The following is a 23,310-nucleotide window of genomic DNA, read 5'->3' on the forward strand; positions in this document are numbered from 1 at the left end:
GAGACTTTAACTGCTTTAAGGGATCTTAATTTATTCCACAGAGGAAGCTCTAACTCTTGCCATCACTTGCATAGTGCAGCATGCACATAAATGAACAGCAACTTGAAGAAACTTTAAAATAATGCAATTCTGATGTGGCACATGTGTCAGCTCACAGAGGTAGACTGGCTCTCTATGTGCTCTCTATATACATGCAAAGTACTGCAAATTTAAATCAGCTTTTTTCAACCCTATCTAAAATCTGCAATGCAGGCTAAACAAAGACCATTGCCTGCCCTCTGTAAACTACAAATAGAACAATTTCTTTTTCTAATAGCTTTATACTAAGCTTTAGAGCAGAGCCTCAACAGGCAGTCACCCCTGGGGCTAATTAGATGCTGTACCTCACTGAAGAAGTCTCCAGTGACCCCTCCACTCACTCCCTTTTGCCAAATCATGTGCTTTCAACTTTTCCTGAAGAATTACAATCAGCATCAGAGATGGGTTGAGACATTATTCTCATCTCTATCTGTTTTCAACCCTTAATTTTACCAGACAGAGGCTGCTAACGTTTTAGGAACTCTGAATAATTAGGTACGGACAAAAAACCAGGAAAGACTGTATGATCCAGCCTTCTGCCAAAGGGATATGGGAAGGAGTGGTGCTGCTAATTTTTATTAGGTGTGTTTTTAAACTCTGCTAGTTGACAGCTAGAACGTTGTCAGAGGCAAAAAGGCGCACCCACGTTTTATTTTACATAGCAGGCAGTTACAGGAGTACTTCACACCTGCCACTTTGCATCTGCCTAGGTAGTCAATGTTTTCTTCCAAATTAGCCCCACACAGTACCCGCCTCACCAGCTTACACGGCCTGTGGCTAAACTCAGCCACATCAGCTATTTTTGTACAGAATAAGCCATAGGTGATTTGGAGTGGGAAAGCCAGAGTATAATTTATTTCACTGTACTGCAGAATGCTTACAGTGTTTTGACAGCTGCACACAGAGGCACAGCTATGAGCCTCAATTTTGCCTCTACCTAGCCCATCAGCATTTACTCTTATTATGAGGCAACATGGTAGTGATTATTCCATTATGCTGTACAGAGATAACCCTAGGACAATTCAGGAACTTCCACCATGATGTAAGCAGCAACTTCTTTGGCAACTGAGTACTTTGCAACTTGGCAATGCAATACCAATGCCCCATCCCCCAGTTCAGCTTGTTTTTAGAAGCCTCTAATTTTGCAGTAATTTTTTTTTGTCATATCCTTAGGTCAGAGCAAAAGGGTTTTCTTATTCTTCATCTGACCTCTGAAAAAGTAGAAACATAAATTAATGAGTCTGTGTTATGACTTTCCCCCCTCCCCCAGTTTTATCAAAGCAATTTCTCCAGAAGTGTTGATTTTTCTTAATTTCCCTAATGAAATATGACCTACATAGCATCAGTTATTAAAAAAGCTAATGTCCAAAAAAGCCCCCTAAGAATCAATTTGAAATAATATTGTCAAGAATCATCTGCTTACCCACTTTTTACAGAAAACTTTGAAATGTAAGCACGTTCTTCACACATACAAAAGACCTGCTGTGACATACAGCAAAGGAGTCACTACAACTGGACATCTGCATTCCTCACTGTGAAATTACAGATGAAAACACTTCTAAAGCCACAAGCAGCTTAAAAGAACGGCAGAACATTTAAGAAGGCACCAGATTTTCTTTAGACATTTAAAAAGGCACCAGTCATGCTTTGTTTAGTTATATTATCCTTTATTATTTTACAATGTATTTCAAAAACTTTTACAGATGCCTTAAACTGTTCTACAAGAGCTGCAATACTGTCATAAAAGCACATCTACAGACCGAATGCACAAACGAACTGTAATACCTACTGGTATTGAACCATTAATATCCAAAGGGTGTAGTCTTTTAGTAAATAGATGTGCAGTAATGCAAATGCAAACAGATGTTAATGCAGAAAAACAAAACTCTGCATTCATGGCTATAGAACAGAGGACTTTTCAAACACATTTGGTACTGTAACATTCTAGACAGCAATATGAAGAGCATTACATATTTAAAGCAATACATGCCCTGAAAAGCCTGTATTTTCAATCTGTGCGTGTAAACCTGAATCAAAAATAAACTAGATATATTAAAAAACATGAGACATCTAGTCTGCCAACAAGATTTTGGGTTTCTTTTTTTCCCCAGAATGACAATCAACCTGGGTGGGTGAACTCTGACCTGCATTATTATCATTATTATTATTATTTTACATTATCATATCCTCAGCATTTCTGTAGGACTACGATGGCCTGTGGGTTTTTTTATTTATTCCTTGTGCATAGGCACAGCAGAATAACTTTGATACATTAAATTTCTTTTCTGAGTCTCCAAGTGGTAAATATGATTCATATTATAGCAAATACATTACCACAAAAAAGCACTATATAACAACATTTATAACATGTTTCAAAGTTCTCAGCTGTATTTCTCTGGTGCAACAAAGCAGGGGCACTGCAGCTCTCAAGCACTGTGTATTGAATCCTCTCAGGCACAGTGTTTACTAACAGCTCAGATATATGTTATTCTCTACCTACAGAAGTTTTGCTTTTATTATCACTTCTGCTCACAGGAATTACTAGGACATCTTTAGACTTATACTGTCTGTAAGTTACAGGGCAAAGCCAATTGTTTGCATATGTTTTTAAGCCGAGCTGATGTATTTTCATGGGAGTCTCATGAAAGACATTAGGAGGAAACAGTAATTGCATATCGAGATTGTTAGGGGGGAACAAACAAAAAAAAGTCAAAATTTACGAGTGTGGCACTGTGGCAAAAGAGGCATTCTGTCCTGCTTTATACTTCAAGTTTAAAGTTTTAGTTACCATTAAATATTTCCTAACAGTAAACACCATTTCTTAATCAAATATAGTCTACATTCCTCTATTCTCTGCAGGCAGAGCCGCAAGGGGTCATCACTACATTAGACCACAGCTTTTTCTGCTAGTCTTCCCAGCTAGCCTAAACAGCAGTCAGTGGTATTTATTAGTTATATATATGTATATATATAAGTCAGTCACACCCATCATTACAAATATGTTCTAGTTTATTTACTGTACAATGTATGTATACATATTTGTGTTTTTTCAGTCCCTTTTTTCTTATCTTAAGCACTCCAATAGTTAAGGGCAGGCTGGGAAAAAAATCAATATACATAAAATGGTTACACATTTCAAGTCTGTAGTGATTCTAGTTTTAACAGCAAAAGGGGGGGGATCCTCGTGCTCATGCTGTGAACACAGCTGGCAAAAACAAAGGCCAAAAAAAGAGGCAGACTGTATTTTTCTCTGGAGTCAAAATCTAGAAAATTGAACAAAACAATGTTAGTCCAAAGGGATGTAGAAATGAAAAGGGAGTTTCATTCAATGTAGAACTGGAGCTATTAAGAATTTTCTTTCACAGAGGCCCTGAGACGAGTTGAATGGATTCTCTCTACCATGTGTTTCATGTGAAGTCAAACTTAACTTAAAGCTCTATAGGTATAGCATAAACATTTGGTATATAAGAGTGGACCCATTTTTAAAAAGTGAAGCAATAAAATCTACATGAAAAACTAATGAAGGAACAATTTGATTGGAGGCCTCTGTCCTTTGACCCCTGCCCTATCAGGCTTAACGTCCAATAAAATGTAAAATGCAGCATACGTTTGCTTAATCTAAAATTTTCGCGATGATTTATTGCAAATTGCACTTGGCAGTTCACCACACCAATGGAAAACTGGCCCCCTTGTTGGTTCATTCACACAGTCTTTCAACACCAAACACAAGTCACCAGTAGAAAGATCTTGATAGAAAGTTTGCTGCTGTGCTGAGCCAACTTGCTGCACCTTCTGGGTGTGAGCCAACACGAGACACTGCTTTGTCCTGCTCCTTAGTAGGGCTCTCATCTTCTGGCAAATACTCAGGTAGATCTGTGTTCTGCTCTACTTCCACTGGAGTATCTTGGAACGGAACTAGCATCTGGTAAAACACAACAGATTAAAATTATGTCCAATGTTGCAACTTAAAAGAATGATTCAAAGTTATAATATACATAATATACATGTTCAGGGTGACAGGCATGTACATTGTGAAACTCCTCCCCACTGCCCTATAGAGCAAGAACATAAATGGAACCTACTATGCTTAGAAGAAAGACAAGAAAAGCTTTGGCTTAAAAGGGAAGAGAAAGTATCAAGTAAATACAACTACCTTTTAGTGTAGTAGTTGTGAAAAAAAAGCACATCAGCAACACCAACCAAGAAAGCCCACCACTGTCATTGAGACCCTTTTCATATTTTTATAGAGATAATCAGTTACAGTACTTTCATCCTTCTTCTGAACAATAATTTCCATGTAACTGTTCTATGGATTTGTATCCTGACACAGGAGATCCTTGAGTCTCTTGTACTGGATGTGTAACACTCATGCTTAAAAACTTTTGCCTACTACCAGATGTTATGGGCACGGAGGAGCTGATATTGAAGATACAGCTGAGCTGTAACAATCGGTATTTAGAAAGAAAGAAATCCTACCTCCTCACCACTTTCACTTTTCACAACTTGCTGTGCCTTCATAACTTTGGTTGATGCTATCGCTGTTGCCAGCGCCTACAAACACACAGAAAAAAGCAAGAGCTCAGTGCAACAGAATGCAATAACATGAGGGTCTGGAGGGTTACAAAGCACTTACCTCTGCTTTTAAATCTGAGCGAATTCGGACCACACACCTTTGAACAGCCATTTGAAAGGTAAAACTAATAACACCTTTAATTTTCAACAAGGCTTCTTCACAAAGATTCCTTCGAGACTGAAAAACAAACAAAGTCCCACAACTAAAAAACATACCCTTGTGACAATGCTCACAATTAATTGTGTTCCTGTATGTCTCAAAGCACATGGTTACAAAAGTGTGCTTGAGTAACAGAAAAACTAAGACTTACATTTTAGTGCACAAATATTAGACTCTCTTGCTGCAAAAGAAAATTTGCTTACACTTTAGAAGTCAAAGAAGGATGGAATCAACTGTAAATAATTAGAGAAAAGTGCTGAAAAGCAAAGAATGTTTTTCTCTGTGTGATCAGCTAAACAGTCCTCTCTGGTTAAGGTCTGATTGACTGAAGTGCTCATTGATGAGTAGTTAGTGTTTAAGTTGCTATTTATCAGACACCTTGGCTCCATACTGACTGAATGCATCAAAGCAGCTGTTGTACCTTTCAGCTGCTTCATCTGTGGCAGCTCACAGACATCATGGCACAGCACATGCTTAATTCTTATTTTAAAGGGAAAATACTTGGTTGATAACCCACAGAGTGTTATGTTTAAAGCAAGTGACATCACCTACTGTGCTGTAACATTACATTGACCCGTGCTAGTTGCATCTGCTACATTACCTTAGAATGTTCCATTTTTTTCCTTTTAATATTTGCACAACATGGTTGCAACAAAAAGAATTAAAGTATACTTGGAGAGACTTCTAGCACAGAAGGGGATAAAAAAAGATGGACTGTATCAGAAATAAAGTGACAGCCTTTAAAACAGGTTTAAAATAATTATTCACTTTTTTTTCTGTAAGGTTTTAAATAATTAGTTATTTGAAAGTATATTTGCATTAGTTACCAAATAATCACTAGTCAGTATTCACATGTACAACAAGCAAATTAAGTTCTTTTAATCTCTGGAAGAATGAACTGAAGCAGTTTGGGGGGTTTTTTAGCAGTCTAGCATATATATTAAAACGATTCATTTGTGTAAGTTTACGTATTGAAATAGCTAACATTTTTGAGTTTTCCAAAACGTACCTTTGTCAGATAGGCTACCTTTACTATAGAAAGGAAATATTTGATGCAAAGATGATAGGCTGCCTTACACAAGTGAAAGTTGAAACCTACATCTGGACACAGGAAGCAAAACTTTCATAGCTTCTTAGCCTAAAAAAATAAATTCATACATGGGTGTGTAGCAATTCTGTGACAGAATTCAGCTTTTTACTCTTAAGATCCCAGGTGAGTCACAGGCACCTCAGTTTAATTCAAAATGAGGCTTTCCATGATCAGAAAACTGGTGAATAATTTCTTAAAAGAAAAAACTTAAGGTCCACACAAACTCTGTAAAAAGCTGGCAGCTTGGCAGCCACCAGCTTTGCTGCACAGACATACTTTGCAAAAGGCATTTCACGGGCAGGTAGCCGCAAACCCAGCAATACACAACTAAACATACTTCTGCATGGTACTCCTGAAGCAGGGACACAGGCAAAATTTAGCTTATTTCCTTACACATCAAACCCTGATTACCATGCCTCTCACAAATACTACTATGATGTACAGACTAGAAAACTGACTGAGGGGCATGCCACAAACTCCTGAGCTACTGCCTTGTTTTTTACCTTTATCACCAAATTTGATTATTAGATCTTAAAACACCACATTAAAGAACAAATGACCTTTCCCCTCTCTTCCTGAAACAATCAATTATCTACTGTTTGAGGTTTTGAAATCCACAAGCATTTGTAGGACCTGCAACCATTCCTGACAGCAGTTTCCATTTACAAATGTAAATGACTGAGAACACTGTGTCTAAAGCTCTGTGTTTACCCACTATGCCTCTCAAACTCATACATGCAGCCTAACGTTCTCTGCTACTTAAGTCAGGAATAAACTATTGAATGAAACTAAATGGCTTTTGTTGCTCACAAGCTTTAACACCCTCCCAGTCCCAACTTATCATAACACTTAAAACAGCATTACAGGGATGTTTAACTTCTGGTGAGCATCTCTTAACATTTCTTTAATCATCTGATGAAATACAGAGCTACATACACCAGCTATCTCAGCCTGTGCACAGACAGACCTTCCTTTAACAACAAGCTAGGAAAACATGCTGGTGTGATCTACCTGCAGTTTTGCTCTCTAAAGATGAATATCTAAATACCCTATACTTTTTCACAATACCTTTACCTCAGCATTGCAGAGAGAAAACTCCACAAATATTGCTAAGTTCCATTTGTTGAAGAAAAAGACATGCTTTTAAGATAGAATTGGACTACAAGCAAAACATCTAAACTCACGAAGTAGAAGTGGATGAAATTTCTTGCTTGGAGATACCTGTAAACAAACAAATCAACTACAACCTTAAAAACAACAACCTATGGGACTGAATTAAAAAAATTTCACAGAGTAGCAAAGCCAATGGTGTTGACAAAGCACTGCCTTTCTAGCTAGAGCAAGTGCTGGAAGGCCAAAACTGTAAAAAATATTTTTATAAAGTGAGCTAGAGCAGCATGTTATTTCTAAAGGAATTAACGATGGTCTTGTGAAAACAGAACAGTGGGAATGCTGTTGGTAAACTAGGCCCGTGGACATGCTTACTTGGCAGAATGTAAAGCAACAAAGCAAAGGATCAGGTTTGATCATTTAAAATGGGTACAAAACTGAAAGATACAGAGTCCGGAGGGCACTTGTGGATAACGTGCTTAAACAGCCTACATGCTGTTTGGCAGCCGTAAAAAGGCAAACATGGCCCTGGGGTGTTATCTACAGGGGTATGGTAGATAAATCTGTAGAAGTTATTCTGACATTACATAAAGACTCAGTGAGACCTCATTAATTCAAATGCCATTCTGGTCACTACAGTAGAAAAGATCTCACAGACAATGAAAAGATGCAGCAAAACCAGCTCAAAGAAAATACAGCATTGCTAAATTACGAATAATAAAAAAACTCCCAGTGTCTGAAATCTCTCTTAACTAAAAGGAAACTTTTTTTAGATCAACACACTTATACAACTACAAGAGATCCTTAAGTGAAAAATCCTGAAGGCACCTTGTCCATTCTATTCTTTCTTGAAAAACCATCAAGAAAACTGCCTTAAAGCTTCTTCTTTAGGTGTTCTGAGTAAGCTGAATTTATGCAATATTTTATACATATCTCATGCTTCAAAATACAATTCACAGAAATTGCTGACAATTAATGATGTGACACAGGGAGCCTCACTGGATTTCTGGAGTTAAAATAACTCTCAGTACAGCATACCTTATTTACACAAACTCTGAAGGTTTCCTTACCGAATCATCAAGGCCATCTATATGCAAAACCACTGTCTTGGCACGCTTATTTGTGCTGCCAAGGAAAAACTGTGCTTTCCGCCGACGATAATTCATCTCATTCACGTTGTCCATGTCTGACATGTTGGAAGACTGAAGGATATCATAGACTTCAGAAGCCAGGAGTTTAGTCTCTCCTGGTGTAGTGGTCCTGAAAGAAAAAAAGGGACTAAGATTTCCACATATTTGTTTTCACATTAGTACTGCAAAAAGCTGTTGATTACATCCTTGCAACTGGAATATTCCACACGGTACAGTCAAGACGTGGCAAAAATGTTAAGTAGGAAGAGCAAAAATTGGGTAAAACTATTTTCTTTTCCTGATTCTAATTTTTATGTCAATTTGTTGATTCTATGCTCATTATAAACACATCTGTTCTCAAACAACATGAACACAGTTTGACAACTACAAGCCAAACATGGTAGTACACGGTCAGTGTTCCAGGGTTACTTTGTGTTGAGCTTTATTTTTTTATAACTTCTCCAATTGCCTTGTGACATGTTTTGTTTCCCACTTTCCTTGCTACATAAGAAAAATAATTTCTCTGTAGAACTGGCATCTTTCCCAAAGTTTTCTTCTCCAAATTTATTGAGCATCAGCAGCACAGCAGAAACACAAATTTTCTTGAAGAATCCAAAGGTTATTCCTGATTAGACTAAAATTTATGGTAGAAATTATATGATAGCATTTTTTTTAGATAGAAAAAAGTAGATAATAGACTCAACATATACTGAATTGTTACGATTTAATTAAAACTAATTTTAATCAGGTACTGATATAAATCTGTAGTCCAAATTCAGCCCTGTTTTAATTATGCTAGTGACTTTAAGCTTTGTGTAGAAACAAAATTATTACTGCATCAACTTGCAATTAATTTTAAAATGATGAATGACAGCTCTGCTGCTTTGTTTAGCAAACACTAAGTAAGTAACAAGTACCTTTAAATTTATTTTTTTTTTCATTTGACTTCCTTAATTACCAGCCATTAAACACATTTTCCATCCTACCATATGGACAAGAGAGAATACTAAAGCAAGCATGTTAGGAGTTCTTGGCTTGTGGGGGTCTCAGCTAGCCTTTTTTTTTTTTTTTTACTTCTCTGCACCTTGTTTTGAACAGCACCCATTTGAAAAGGAAAATGTCAGTTCTTGTGATAATACAGTAGATTAACAACATTCAGAGGGGAAAAAAAGAAAGATAAAGAAGTGGTAATAAGCAAATAACCAAGACCTAGGAAAGGGAAAGCATTCCAACATATGTTCAGTTTTAAATACATGCTTATGTTCTGCTTTCCTATACTGAGAAATCACTTATGTTAATTCACAGAAAAAAGTGCTGGGAACTCACCAAGATTTCAACTTCATCCTTCCATCATTTATTAGATAAAGTAATAGAACTGATGATAAAGCTATGCAACAGGATGTCCTGAGATAGTAATAAAACAGCTTTTGCTAAAGTGATAGCTTATCAAGAGATTAAGGAATTAACCCACCTATTATTAGTTTTGCCAATTTCTTTCAACAACAATCCTGTCAATATCAAGTGATTTACAACAGACAAGTTTTATTTTTGGTAAATTTAAATACAGCTCACTAAGCAAACTACTGAAAATGTCACTATTCCACCTACAGCACCCACTATGCAGTTGGTAAGGGGTTTTGCTTCAAAACAATTGTACTATTGCATCAGAGAGTTAAAAAAAGTCAGAAAGACAAATGAGAAATAAAAGCATTCTTAATACTTGCCATAATATATGTGTGTGTATATATATATACATATATATACTAACCCATGCAAAATAAAGAGAATTTAAAGCTGTCACTATGTCAGCAAATATAAAATATTCAAATGCCTAAAACAAAAAAGTCAACAGTGATTTTCATATATGTTTTATTCTCCCAACATTATAGCTGGCACAGTTCTTGAAAACTAATGATCTGCTATTAACTGCACAACTGAAACAACCTGTTGACTTTAAAACACAAAAGTAAATTGGGTCTTATTTGACACAGTTATTCCAAGATCTTCCTAAAACAAATCTATACTGATAAATTTTATGAGCATACACACATACACACACACACACACACTCTCTAACAAGATACTCAGATAATTTCCTGTATTTTTCCAAACAGAGGATTACCACTATCTACCACTAAGTTACCCCTATTACCTTTAAAAAAAAAAAAAAAACAAGTGCAAGACTTTAATCTTATTTAAAGAGAATCAGCAATAAGCAACTGACTGTGTAATAAAAAGCAGTAAGAAACTCAGACACTACACTACAGGACCAAGGACAATGGCTGCCACTTAGAAATAACAGATTGCACAATAAACAATCCAAAGTGAAGGTGTGCACCAGTTTTACACTGCAGAAACAAAATACTACACTTCCAGCAACTCAGTTAAACAAAGATGCCCAAAATTCTTGACAAAACCTTCTACAATTTAAAATATACTAGTAAAATGAGTGAATACAAGTTTTCTGTTATTCTGAATACAAGCAACCTGTTATTCTGTCATTAAAGCAATTTCTGCAACAGCTGTAAAAATAACAGAAACATTTATATCTTAATATCAGATTAGATAAAAGGAAATTTTTAATGATGAACATGGTGAAACACTGGCACAGATTGCCCACAGAAACAGTAGATGCCCTATCTCTGGAACCATTCAACATCAAATTGGAAAATTCAGTTGCAGATATCCCCCCACTCATTGCAGGGGGTTTGGACTAGAAAGAGGATCTTTAAAGGTCCCTTCCAACCCAAACTACTCTATGATTCTATGATCTTTAAGGGGAAAAAAACACCTATCTGGAAGCAAGTATAATAAAGCCTCTTGGTTGCAAAACCAAGGTGATGTTCAGTGGTGAGTCTGTTTCCTTAGATACTATATTCTTAATAAAAACAAATACAATGAAACTGCACATAAAATGAAACCACAAAACAGTGGAAGTTTTAGTTTTTTTCTAAAACTACTGTAACTCATGGGCTGTGGTTTTGTTGCCTAAAATGAGAAAACTTTAGGGGAAGAGTTCTGAGGGCACTGACACCAGTCCTCCCAGCACCAGTGTGTCAGCAGTTTCAGATAACACTGCTCACAGCTGTGTGAGCCAGCCTCCTGCCACCATCAGAGCAGCACATAGGAACTCTTGCTCTCTCCCACTCCAGTATGGCACTTCAGTCACCACTGAAGGTGCAGGTGCATACTATAAATTCACTGTGCAGCTAGAGCTTGTCTGAGAACACTTCATCATTGAAAATATCACCAAGAGACACAGTACAGCCCCCACTGCTGAAGGTTTTCAAGATACAGATGGACAGGACACAAGATAGTCTCACCTAGGTCCCATTTCCCAGATCATCTCCTGAGGTCCCTTCCAAGCTGGGCTGTTCTGTGATTCTATGAATAGTGTTCAGCTAGCCTGCTAGGGAAATGGCAGCATCTACTTAGAGCACAGTAACAGTTGGCAAGAGTTGGTTACCATCTCTTTCAGAGGCGGTAACATCTTACATTACTTCAGCAAGACTCAGAAGATGCCTGTCAGAAACTCAAGCCTTTAGTCTTCACTGTCTTCCTGAATTCCTGTCATCCTAGATTGCTGCCTGTCCTTCCATCATGTTTACCCAAGGCCGGCTGTGTAAGAAATATGAACACAATCCAATCCAAGTGACACGTGCTGTATCTGTCATAAGAGGATACAAGAGGATACAAGAAAAAGTTCTCATTTTCTACACTATTATTAGAAATAACTTTTTAAACATGGTCCAAGTACTGGAGAAGTTTTATTAGCATGGCAAGACATTTTTTGAAGTTTTTGCTAACCTTAAAGGACATGAAAACTAATGGCTACAACTCCATTATGTGGGCAGAATATGGATGCTAGGAAAGAATGTGTAAGCAGTGTACAGCATTATGGCTCTGACTGAAGTAAACACACAGCATCATAAATTACAACGGAAGGGCATGACAACCTTCCTACCATAGCTTTATCTGATGCAAAGGTAACAGAGACTTAGTTTCTTCCTTTAGAACAAGCACAAAGACTGAGAAAGACTAATATAGTGATTTTCCCCTTTTAGAGAAGGGCAAGACATAAATAAGTTTATAAATGCATACATGGGGGCGTGAGACTGTAAAAGATAATCTTATCCTTTTTTAAGCTATAATATTTTATGCATATTTTTAAAAATAAACGTGTGTACATACTTGTAAATTACATACTAACTCCTGCACCAGAGGAAACACGCAACTGTAACTCTATTCAAAGTAGAGCAGACCTGTGCACAAGCACAGGAACTATTACATGCCTTTCCTTAGTGGCATCTATTGTGCTCTAAAGACACATTAGCCAAACATGTAACACACTGCAACACCATTTCATTACTGTGTTGCTACTGAGTTCATAACCTTGACACAGGAGGTTTCCAAATAAAAGAGGGGATTTTTCTTTACCCAAGACTCAATTACATCCCAGACTCTATTGAAAGGAGATTTATGTCATTTAATTCCAGAAGTTTCACTTCTATAGTAATTCTGCTTTTGGATGTACTTGGTCAGTCTCCCCACTACCCACAATAAAGATGGCAAAGTTAATTGTCCATTTATGAAATTTCAAGGCTCTGATAATATCTGAACCCCTGGGAAGGTGATGGAAAAAATCTGAAGGTGGTCAGGAGGGTGAACCCAGATTCACAAAGACAAAGTCATACCTGAGCACCCCAGGAAGCTTCTACAATGAAACAACTGGCTTCACTAGGATGGGACAGCAAATGGCTACTTGTCTGTTGACACTGGCCCTTACACAATTTCCACAGAGAAGCTGATGCAGGATGGACTGGCTGACCAGATTGAGATGGGGACTGAAAACTGGCTAGATAGCCAGGCCCAGAAGGTGGTGATCAAGGCCATGAAACCCAGCTGGAGGTCAGTATCTAGCAGTCTACATCAGGGATCAACACCAGGTCCCATTCTGTTCAGTATCTTCATTAACTATCTGGGCCACAATGGACCCTTAACAAGATGTGCAGATGACACAAAACAGGAAGGAGTGACAGATACATCAGACAGCTGTGCCAGACAGACCTCAGGAGGCTGGAAAAAAGGGCTGACAGGCATCTCATCACATTCAACAAGGGCAAGTGCAAAGACCTGCATCTGGGGAAGAACAGCCGCAGGCACCACTCAGATCAGGCACAATCTCTGAGTGAGCAGCTGGAAAGCAGCTTTGCAAAGAACCTGTTCAACACAAAGATCAGCATCAGCCAGCAAAGTGCCACTGCAGCAAAGGTTACTGGTTATCCTGGGCTGCATTGGCAGGAGTGCTGCCAGGAGATAAAGGGAGGTGATCCTGCCTCTTTCATCAGCAGTGGTGAGGCCTCACCTGCAGTTCTGGGGCCAGGTCTGGGTTCCCAGTACACAAGATGTATGAACCCACTGCAGAGTCCAGAAAAGGGTCAGGAAGATGATTACAGGGCTGATGAGAGAAGGGAGAGAGATCTGGGATGGATGAGTCTAGAGAAGGCTCGAGGGGAGCTTATCAATGTACATAAATACCCAAAGGGGTGGCAAAGAGGACAAAGCCAGGACCAGAGGCAAAGGGCACAATCTGAAAAATCAGGAAACACTTTTCCACTGTGAGGGTGACTGAGCACTGGCAGAAGCTGTCCAGACAGGTTGTAGAGTCTCCATCCTTGGAGGTACTCAAAAGCTGCCTGGACATGGCTCTGGGCAAGGTGGTTTAGGTGCCTATGTCTGAGTAGATGGGAGCTGGACCCATGACCTGCAGAGGTCCCTTCCAAACTCAATCACTCTGTGAGCCTGTGAACACATATCATGAAGTCACTAAGTAAATTCAAACAGCAATATACATGGAGCACATCTATTTTTACCTACTTGTGGGTCTCTAATCTTTCAGGTTAAGAATATTTTAGAAGATAGGCTTTATGTAAGTAAAGCAAAAATTTATTTAATTTTCTGCCAACTATTTTCCTTACACATTGTCTTCCAAAGAGTTCTGCATGACAGCTTACATAATTCTAACGCATTTGAAAATTACAAAAAATGATTTCAGGAACTTCCTGCTCTCATATTTAGAGTTCACTGCTCAGTCCTAAATTGTTCTATCTTAAAGCTTCATGAACTAAAGGCAAGACTAAATGTAAAAAGGAAGGCATCATTCTCAAAGTCATTAGAACTTGTAATTTGGTACTGCTGATGTTTTCATCTTCCTAGAATCATCCTTGAATGGTTAAGGTTGGAAGAGGACCCTGAAGATCATCTAGTTCCAACCCTCCTGCCATGGGCAGCAACACCTTCAACTAGACCAGGTTACTCAGAGCTGCATCCAACCTGGCCTTGAACACCTTGAGGAATGGTGCATCCACAACTTCCCTAGGCAACCTGTTCCACCTTAGGTTATACCAAGATCTTATTACACACACTCATCACAGAAAAACTACACCTTATAATAACAATTTAGAAATTTTTAATACAAAACTTAAAAATCCAATAGTTCACTGGTTCAAACATGACACTGACTTCAGGAGAACACTGCTCCCAGGTTTCTCACTCCAAATATATAATTTTTTGTAGTTCTACTTAGCACAATAACTGTGTTCAGTAAATAAGAGTATAAAGCCAAAGATGAGCTCACACAGGCAAACTAAAGAAATATTTTAATCTCAAGTAACTTCACAACATAGATCAAAAAGCCAGTATATATATAAACTCACTCAGTTTACACTGTTAATCTCTGAATCTGATGTAGCTCAACAGTATTCAATTTGTAATTTATGGACCAATCTCAGCCTGGTACTGATGGGCCTGTTTTCTCCAGGGTTGCTCATGAGCAAGAGAACCGAAGACAGACAGAGAGACCATTCTCAGCTTTTAGGTTTAGAATTGGGCATCACTTGCATCTCAAGGCTGACCTGTGAGGCTGTCCTGCGCAGAACCAGGAGCTGAACTCAATGGTCCTCGTGGACCCCCTCCAACTGAGGATGTTTTACAATTCTCAGGAGACATAGAGAAGAACTACAGCTCATTCCCCTCCTCACGGAGAAGAGCTACAGCTCATTTGTCTAAACTGAGAAACCTCTGTGAGAAAAGGGCAACCAGAGGTAGCCTCTATGATAGAACTCATGGCCCAGAACTCTAAGATCCAAGCAAGGAAATTGATACAGAAGAATGGTACATTTGCAGTACACCACTTACATAACAACACTTTTCACATAGAGAGTGTCTGCACTACATATATTTTCAGTTGGCATGGCTCCATAAGTAAGGGAGCACAACATATAGCCTTACAAATCATGGACAAAGCCTGTGATACAGCCAAACAGAAAAGGTGGACATGCACTGTATGGCTCATCACTGAGCTCTTGCTCACTAATACTTCGGAAACCAAATAAAGAAAAGAGCAGCTCTGTGAAAGCAAAAAGAAAAGTAGCTAACAGTGGTGAAGGAAAGATAAACTCTAAACATAAAATAAGGAAACAGATCTAGACATTTTAAAGTTAAGTAAAATTTCCTGTATTGACATCTCAAGAATTTTACATAGTAATGGACAGTAGAACCTTAAAATGCAGATCTGTAAAAAGAATCCACAACACAATTCAAGTCTAACGAATATGAAGAGTTTGAAGATGAAAAATATCTTCATTACCCAAGGCTCCAATATTTGACAAGACCTTGGCAAATGCCATCCTAAATAACCTACTCATAAATTAAAAATATAAACAACTCTCTGACTTAACTTACACTCACAGAAGAATCCTAAATCACTGAACATAACAAAGGACTGAACGTAATTTTTCTTTCTAAAACATTAGTTTGAGAGACCTCATCTACAGAGTGATGCAAGTACCTTTCTAAAAAGTTAGAGAAAACCTATCATCACATAAAAGCAGATATTTTCATTTGATCCCAATCCTCTTCATACATGCAAGCACTGTCCCTATATTTTTCCCTAGGACCCTGAGTAGTGATATTTTCAACCATAATTTTATTTCGATAACAAACTTAATTCATTACAATGCATATAGTAGCCTGTATGACACAAAAAGCACAAGAATTTCATGGATTGACACAAACTCTATCACTGTTTTATCACTGTTGGGCAAGTGCATGCATATCAGAACATTCAAAGTATATACACAGTAGAGATTTATTATTTAGTCATGGGTAACAAATGGCTAGTCAACATATACTCAGATCACTATGCTTTAAGATCACTCATGTATTTGTTTCCGGGGAACAATTTCTTTTGGAATACTTTCTTCCTATATTTAAAGACAGAAGTTGTTTCCAGCAACTAAAGGGAGCAGTAAGCTGCAAAGAGTTGTTACATTCTGTAAGAGGAGGCTGGGAAATCACTAATCTTTGATTTTAGAAGTGAGACACAGTGATTGACATGGTTTTGATGAAAACTTTGAGCATGAATGACAACCCTAAAGAAAGAGCATGGTATTAGAGAAAAAGCAATCTGTTTCAAGACACTTATCTGATCTAGCTGCTTTTCTGCCTGTTCTGCTCCAGTGCCAGGGCAAGATTCTTTCTTATCTCCACGAATGCTGCTCTTTCTTGTAAGCTTTTAGTGCATCCCGTGATGCAGTGGGCTCACTCATAAGCACATGACTGCTCTCCTGACTCCTTCCAGGCAGCAGGCACGTTATTTGAAAACAACTTGAAGAGTAGTGTTACTTCAGCACACACCCTCTCAGAATCCTGGTATGGTGCTACTACCATGCTACACCTCAGTTCCCTCTAGCCCCAAAAACACAGCAAAGACCAGATAATATCACAGAGCAGCTGACAAAATGATTACCACCTGCTTTCTGAAAAGAAAGAAGTCAAAATCCCGAAGAATACAGACAGCAGGATCCTTATGTTGGTCAACAACAATATAGAAAGCATAGTGATGGATCAACAACAGGAAAAACAATTTGAAGGTATAGAACAGGAAAAACAAGAGAACCTGTAGGACTGGGCAAGCCTTAAGTGACAGAATAAGGAGCAGCACCATGGATCTTCAAACCCCAAAACCACGCAGGTAGACTGCTCAATGAACCTAAGCCCAGCCTGAGTACAGCAGTGCTATGTGCCTACACTCCAGTGGTATCAACCACGTGCTCCAAGGTGGCTGCACCACAGCAACAAGGCAAGGTCACACATTTTCCTACACTGCTCCCTAGAATTGCAAGACATCTTTCACTTGGCAAGCCTTCCACACACTACTCATGTCACAGCTGTGACAATTTGACCAGGAGACACTAAACTAAAAAGCTTGTAATGAACAAGGAAATTGGATATCTTAAGGCTGACTTTGTACTTAACAAGACATACTCCACTGAAATTAGGAGCAAGGATTGGATTTCACAATGCCACTTCCAGCTCAGTTTACATCATATACCCACTGACCCTGAAGATGTACAAAAACCCCATGAAATTGCTGGGCTGTCCTGAAGACTGTTGACAACAAGCAAACAAAAAAGCCTAAATATTAAAAAAGTTTTAAGTAAGAGTAAAATCACAGTACAATCCCACTAACTGCTGTAAAATCAGCAACTGTGATTAAATTAAACATTTAGCAAATTGATTATTTACCTATACTTAAAACATTTTCCTGATTCATTCTATTGTCCTCTGATCACAAGAAGAGAATGAACTTCCAAGAACGGGATAACGGATTTGAACATATGCCATATGCTTAACCCAGCTATTCATCCAATTTTGTTTAACTCTTGCTATTTATACACTAAATGGAAAATCAACTTTTGATCTCCCACAGCTTGGTATCTACCATATGGACATACTCTGCATTAAAAAAAAAAGATGCAGGGCCTGTTAACTCAACTACACTCAAAAGGCTTCATAGCAGCATTTGCTAGACAAGAGTACACATAAAAGACAAACTCCATGTTGAAATTCACAGTAGCTAATTCCAACATCTTGCCTGCTAATGAACAGTAATAATTCCATGGATGGCAAAAATCATGTTTATTATAGGGTTCCAACAAATTGCATCAGGGCTAAAAAAAAAAAAAAATTTCTTAAGGGCAGCAATTGTCTCTGGTCCTTTACGATGAAAAATGTAAAATGTTGGCATTAAAAAGCCAGCTCTTCCTGGGGATGATGCGGTGGTGACTAGGTAGAACTATTGGCAGTGCTGAAATCAGTCTCAATACAGAAGAATTTTAGAAACATCTTGGAGGAAGCCAACCACTTGCTTGTGTTATCAGCATGCTAACAGCACTAAGTATATAATATAATAATAGTTGATTATAGTCCATAATTATCTGGAAAATCCATTTATATCTTAAAATCTCCAGTGTTTATTTCAGTTTTTAAAAGTAAGGTTCATCTGATTATTTCACCAACATTTACTGGAGAAAAGTTTAAAAAAAAGAAAACAAAGGGTTTGAAAGCTCTAAGATTCAGGCTTCCCTGAACAAAGCCTGTAAAAATAGTAAGAATTACACTCCAGCAGCAACCTGCCCCAGAGGAAAAAAAAAGCAGGTTTAATCTATGTAGGCATATCTATGTCTAAGCTTTGTATTTGATTAATTTGCTAATATAGTTAATATTAATTCAGTAGAGACTCAAAGTAGGTAACTATTCAAACATCTTCTTCTCCTACTCTTAAACTACTTAATTATTAGCAAGGAACTGACTTTTTTATTTTTAAGTAAGCCAGTATTAGCAGCTTAATTTCTAGTCAAAGGCACTGCAGTCCCCATGCAAAATAGGTTAAAGCATACAACAAGGTTTAAAAAAAGTGCTGTGGGAACTTGATGATGTACTACATAAATACAGCATGTGCTAACAATTTAAATTTGTTTCAAGTTATTAGATAGGACTTTCTACTGCAAAATCCAATGGAAATCCGGCCAGAAGATATCATAGCAGGTACTACAAAACAACAAAGTATCAAAACATATTCCTGGATAGAAATACATCCTGTTGAAAATCACATAAAATTTACTTCCTTCTGAAATAACAGCTCCATCCAGAAACTACTAATGAAGGCTGTATCATCATTAGTAAGTTCCTTTGTAGCATTTATTGCCTGTAATACCCAACTGAAACCATGTAAGTTCTAATCACACACCAGCACCTTACTATGTTTATTGATCAAGCAGCCCTCAGAAGAGTAATAAAAGGGTAATCCACTTATGGTTTCTTAGGAAAAAATCTGCAATTTTTTGGGATGCTTACTATGAAGGTCAAAGACCAGGGACAAATACCACCTGTGGACAAGGTCACTGTAAACCAAATGTAGACATTTGACACTGGTAGGAGAAGGTGAGAAATCTCAGAGTGCTATGAATGTATCAATGCCCTCTTTGTAAGTAAATGACTCCAGCCTACAATACTGTCAATCCACACCTGCACTAGTATTAAATACTTCACCACACAATTTGTTGCTTTAATTTCAAAGCATCTTCAGCTTTCTTAGCTCTTAATTTTAGCAAGCATCAGTAAAAATCAGCATATTGAAGAATCTACCTCAGCAGTTTTTCTTGTAAACTCAATAGTAACCAGAGAAGGTCACTGTATTCCTGAAATGCTTTCACCACCAGCTGATGACAAGGTTTATCAAGCATTAGAGGCACCCATACCATTACAGGCGTTGCCATTACTAATCCTGACTCTTATGCCAATCCACTTAAATCTCTACCATTCAACACAGGTACAGAACTGCCCCACAAAAAGAAAAGAAGCTGCCTTTGGCACACCATGTCAGGCAGATCTTGAGGCACTAAGTTCAGCATTAGTATTTGTTTCCTATCCTACAGTCAGCAGTTATTTAAATATCAACTCGGATTCTTTATTTTTTAACATACCATAATATTGTATCTCACTCTGTAAACCACTTGATTTTTTTATAATCAACATTTCTGAGTTCTTTATTTGTTTTAATATAAATTCTGCAAAAATATAGGAAGTAAAACATCTTAAGTTTCAATGGCTTCCTAAAATATTTAGCTCCCTGTTCCAGTCAATTTCTAAATAAAGAAGAAACTGCGTAAGACAACCTATTGAGCACAAAAGGCTTTTAAACAGATGTTATTTTAATAAAGTTAGTTTATACTTAATAACTTTTTCTCAGTGTTTCAAAGTTCTCTATTTTTTAAATTCTGCAATACTCATCACAATTATTTTTTGCCTACAGTGAAAAGCAACTAGCTCATTTTTAACTTCCCAATTAATTTTTTCCCCATTTAAACAGCAAGCACTGAAAGCAATTATGATTGTGGCACTCCCTCTGTCAGAAAAGCAAGAATAATGTCTACTTACTCAGTAACAGGTACTGAAAATTCTCTTCCAGGTTTAGGAACAGACAATTTGGTAATTGTACATAAATCACCACTGTACAACTTAGGCACCTCAATGGATAGGTCACTACTTTCATTGCTTATATTCTTAAGCCAGTCATTGTAAACCAGCCAAAGGCCATGATTTTGAAGAACTGGCAGGTACTCATTATAAAAACACTGTATTAACAACTACTTATTTTGTTAACTAACAAATAGTGAGGTAACATGAAATACTCAAAATGCCAAGAAAATGGAACATTTCTATCAAAGAAAAGAAGCAAAAGAAACTGTTGAAATGCAAGCAAGCAATGTCATGTCAGAGAAAGTTTTGCATCAACTGCAAGTGCTGCACAGAAACCAGTAACAAAAGTTCTGCTGTTTCATGGAGCGTGCAAATGTTTTGATGTAGCAGAGTAAAAGCTGCTCCATTGAACCAGTATGTACTGAACTGGTACTCTGAAAAGTCCATGGAAGCACAGTACCTGGATTTCAGTGAGACAGACATCAGGCAGTGTAAAGCTGCCCAACCAACAGTCCTGATAGAAGTGCCAGACAACAAGTGGAACATTGTGAGGTAGAAGCAATAGCTTGGAGAACAAAGAGCAGAACGACGCGGTAGTTCTGCAGTCAAAAATACTGTAATAGGAATTACACCCACATGACAGAATGAAAAAAATAGAAAACACTAAATCCCAAACTAGAGATTAACAAACACCTAAACTGTTAAGTACAGAAACAGTACTGATCATTGCATGATCTTGCTTAGTGAGCTAAGTACTGTACATGTTGAGTACAGTACAGCACTTAGGTCACTAAGCAAGTTGCATAAAAGCAGAAATGATGACTGTGTAATGTCTCTGACTGCAGAGAGGTCCTGAGATAAACAAAAAATTTTAAAAATCCCCCACTAACATGAAAAGTACAACTTGTAAGGGCACAGAAGACACCCCTCTATTAGGCCATGCTTTTGTATTTTTTTGTGATCAATCTACACACGAACAGGGAGCTTATCCTAAGTTGTACCTCTCAAAACAAACCTTTAGAACAGTTATTTACATGACTGCTAATTTCTATTAACCCATGCAAATATAAACTCACAGTAGTATTTCAACACCTAAATTGCTAGTTACATTTCAATTGCTGATGATCCAGTCTTCCACTAGTCTTAAAAATTACATCCATCTTTACAAGACTTTAAACCTTATTTGCTTACCTCACAGCAGCTGTAAAATTCTCCCAGAAAGGCTATTACACTATGACTAAAGTCTAGGTTAACACCAATATTGCAACAGTAAGATTTTAACTAATGCTTCTTGTGTTTTATTTGTCATCATTTGCCCCTGTGCCAGCACCTCCACATTGAGATCATAACCTTCTATATGGTTACTAACACTGAAATACACTAGAGGAAACAAAGACTGCTGAACCAAAGTTATTAGTTGGTTTTTTGTTTGTTAGTTAGCCACAAACAAAAAGAGCAGAACTTGTACTGAGAACATTCCTAACTAACTGAGGTCGCTCACTACATTAAACCCTCTCCCCTAGATACAATCTCCTTCAAATACAAGGAAGATTTGATAGACAAAAGGAGCCTTCAGTTATTTATAACAAATAACATGGTATTTTTAAAGAGGACACACTGATGTCTCCCACGTTTTGGGGGAAAGGGGGCAGAGAATGCTTTTTCAAAAGTAACTTCAAGAAACAATCTATTTCCAAAACTTGCACCATTTAGAAAATACAATGAAAACATTCTTTAAAGAAACTCAGGGTATCTAGGGGAGAGGGGGATATTAAGCTACTTTGCTTAACAATGTGAACAGAACAGCCTGCAGGCGTCTTCCTGCTGTGACCTTCTATTATTAACAAACACATTGCTCAGGCCGTAAATACACTGGAGCCCCACAGCCCAGAGATGCACCAGCAACCAAGGGTGTCATTTTATTGGGAAAAATAACAGGAAAGGAAAGCCCAGGAAAGTTAACATGGAACAGACAGATGTGTGTATTATTCTTCCTTCAGGTGATACAGTACAATTTGGAAATAGCAACTAAAACCAAAGTTTTTGGAACCTACTGCTCACACGAAAATCCAAGGCTTAGGATAATCATATATTTCTCCAAAAACACAACTTCTCAGTGCCGAATCATAAGTACTGCAGAGTGCAAAAATAATCATGCAACAGAATCATGCTTCCCATTACCCAATCTCAACTGCTTCTCAACTCTGACGTGTTAAAGATACCCCACATGCCAAGGATTACAAAAACAGCATCATTGTTAAGTGATTCAGGCAGAGAAAAATAAAATCTCTACAGTCTATAAAAAGCTGTTTCCTTCTCCTTTGCAGATCAGAATTTAAGCATTCCACTTAATAACATCAATGCATTAAATGTAAGAAATTTAGATGTTTTTAACTGTAATTTCTCACAAAGTATTATCTTGAAGCTATATGGCAACTTCCCTTTAATCATCAGATACCCCTTTAAATACATAGTTTGCCTACTTCCTAATTAATATATGGCCTTTGCCCTGTCTTTCTCCAACCATTCATCCTCTCACAAAGAAGAAAAATAGTATGCCATACAACAAAAAAATTATAAAACTGTTGTGATGCAACATCCCTATTATTTTAATTTCAACAAATACTATCTGAAATACTTGGCTTTTGCCTTTTTTCTTTGTCAGATATCATAAATTTAAACTTTGCTGGTCTCAATGAATAATTAAATTTTCAAAAAGTGCAGGTAATTAAGACTACCAAAAATTAAAATTGAGTAAGAAGTCAGCAATTATAGACTGCATCTATTTTACCAGATCTGCAAGGGACTCTAATTAAACACATATTAATTGCCCTAATCTTCTTAGG

The 23,310-nt window shown here is 37.5% G+C and overlaps 1 protein-coding gene across 2 annotated transcripts in view; it reads right to left on the reverse strand.

The window, feature by feature from the left end:
- Nucleotides 1–1,724: 1,724 nt before the first annotated feature.
- The window catches only part of ARMC1 (armadillo repeat containing 1), a 34,022-nt gene continuing 12,436 nt past the window's right edge, over nucleotides 1,725–23,310 (reverse strand). For both annotated transcript variants that reach the window (XM_066563530.1, XM_066563538.1), the window contains exons 4-7: nucleotides 8,081–8,270; nucleotides 4,712–4,828; nucleotides 4,555–4,629; nucleotides 1,725–4,000 (exon numbers count right to left, since the gene is read on the reverse strand). In XM_066563530.1, the coding sequence (XP_066419627.1) occupies nucleotides 3,809–4,000; nucleotides 4,555–4,629; nucleotides 4,712–4,828; nucleotides 8,081–8,270 (574 nt within the window). In that variant the 3' untranslated portion in view covers nucleotides 1,725–3,808. The remainder of the gene's footprint in view (nucleotides 4,001–4,554; nucleotides 4,630–4,711; nucleotides 4,829–8,080; nucleotides 8,271–23,310) is intronic.

This window comes from Molothrus aeneus, chromosome 1 (genome assembly GCF_037042795.1).
Source record: "Molothrus aeneus isolate 106 chromosome 1, BPBGC_Maene_1.0, whole genome shotgun sequence".
In the NCBI taxonomy this organism is placed as follows: domain Eukaryota; kingdom Metazoa; phylum Chordata; class Aves; order Passeriformes; family Icteridae; genus Molothrus; species Molothrus aeneus.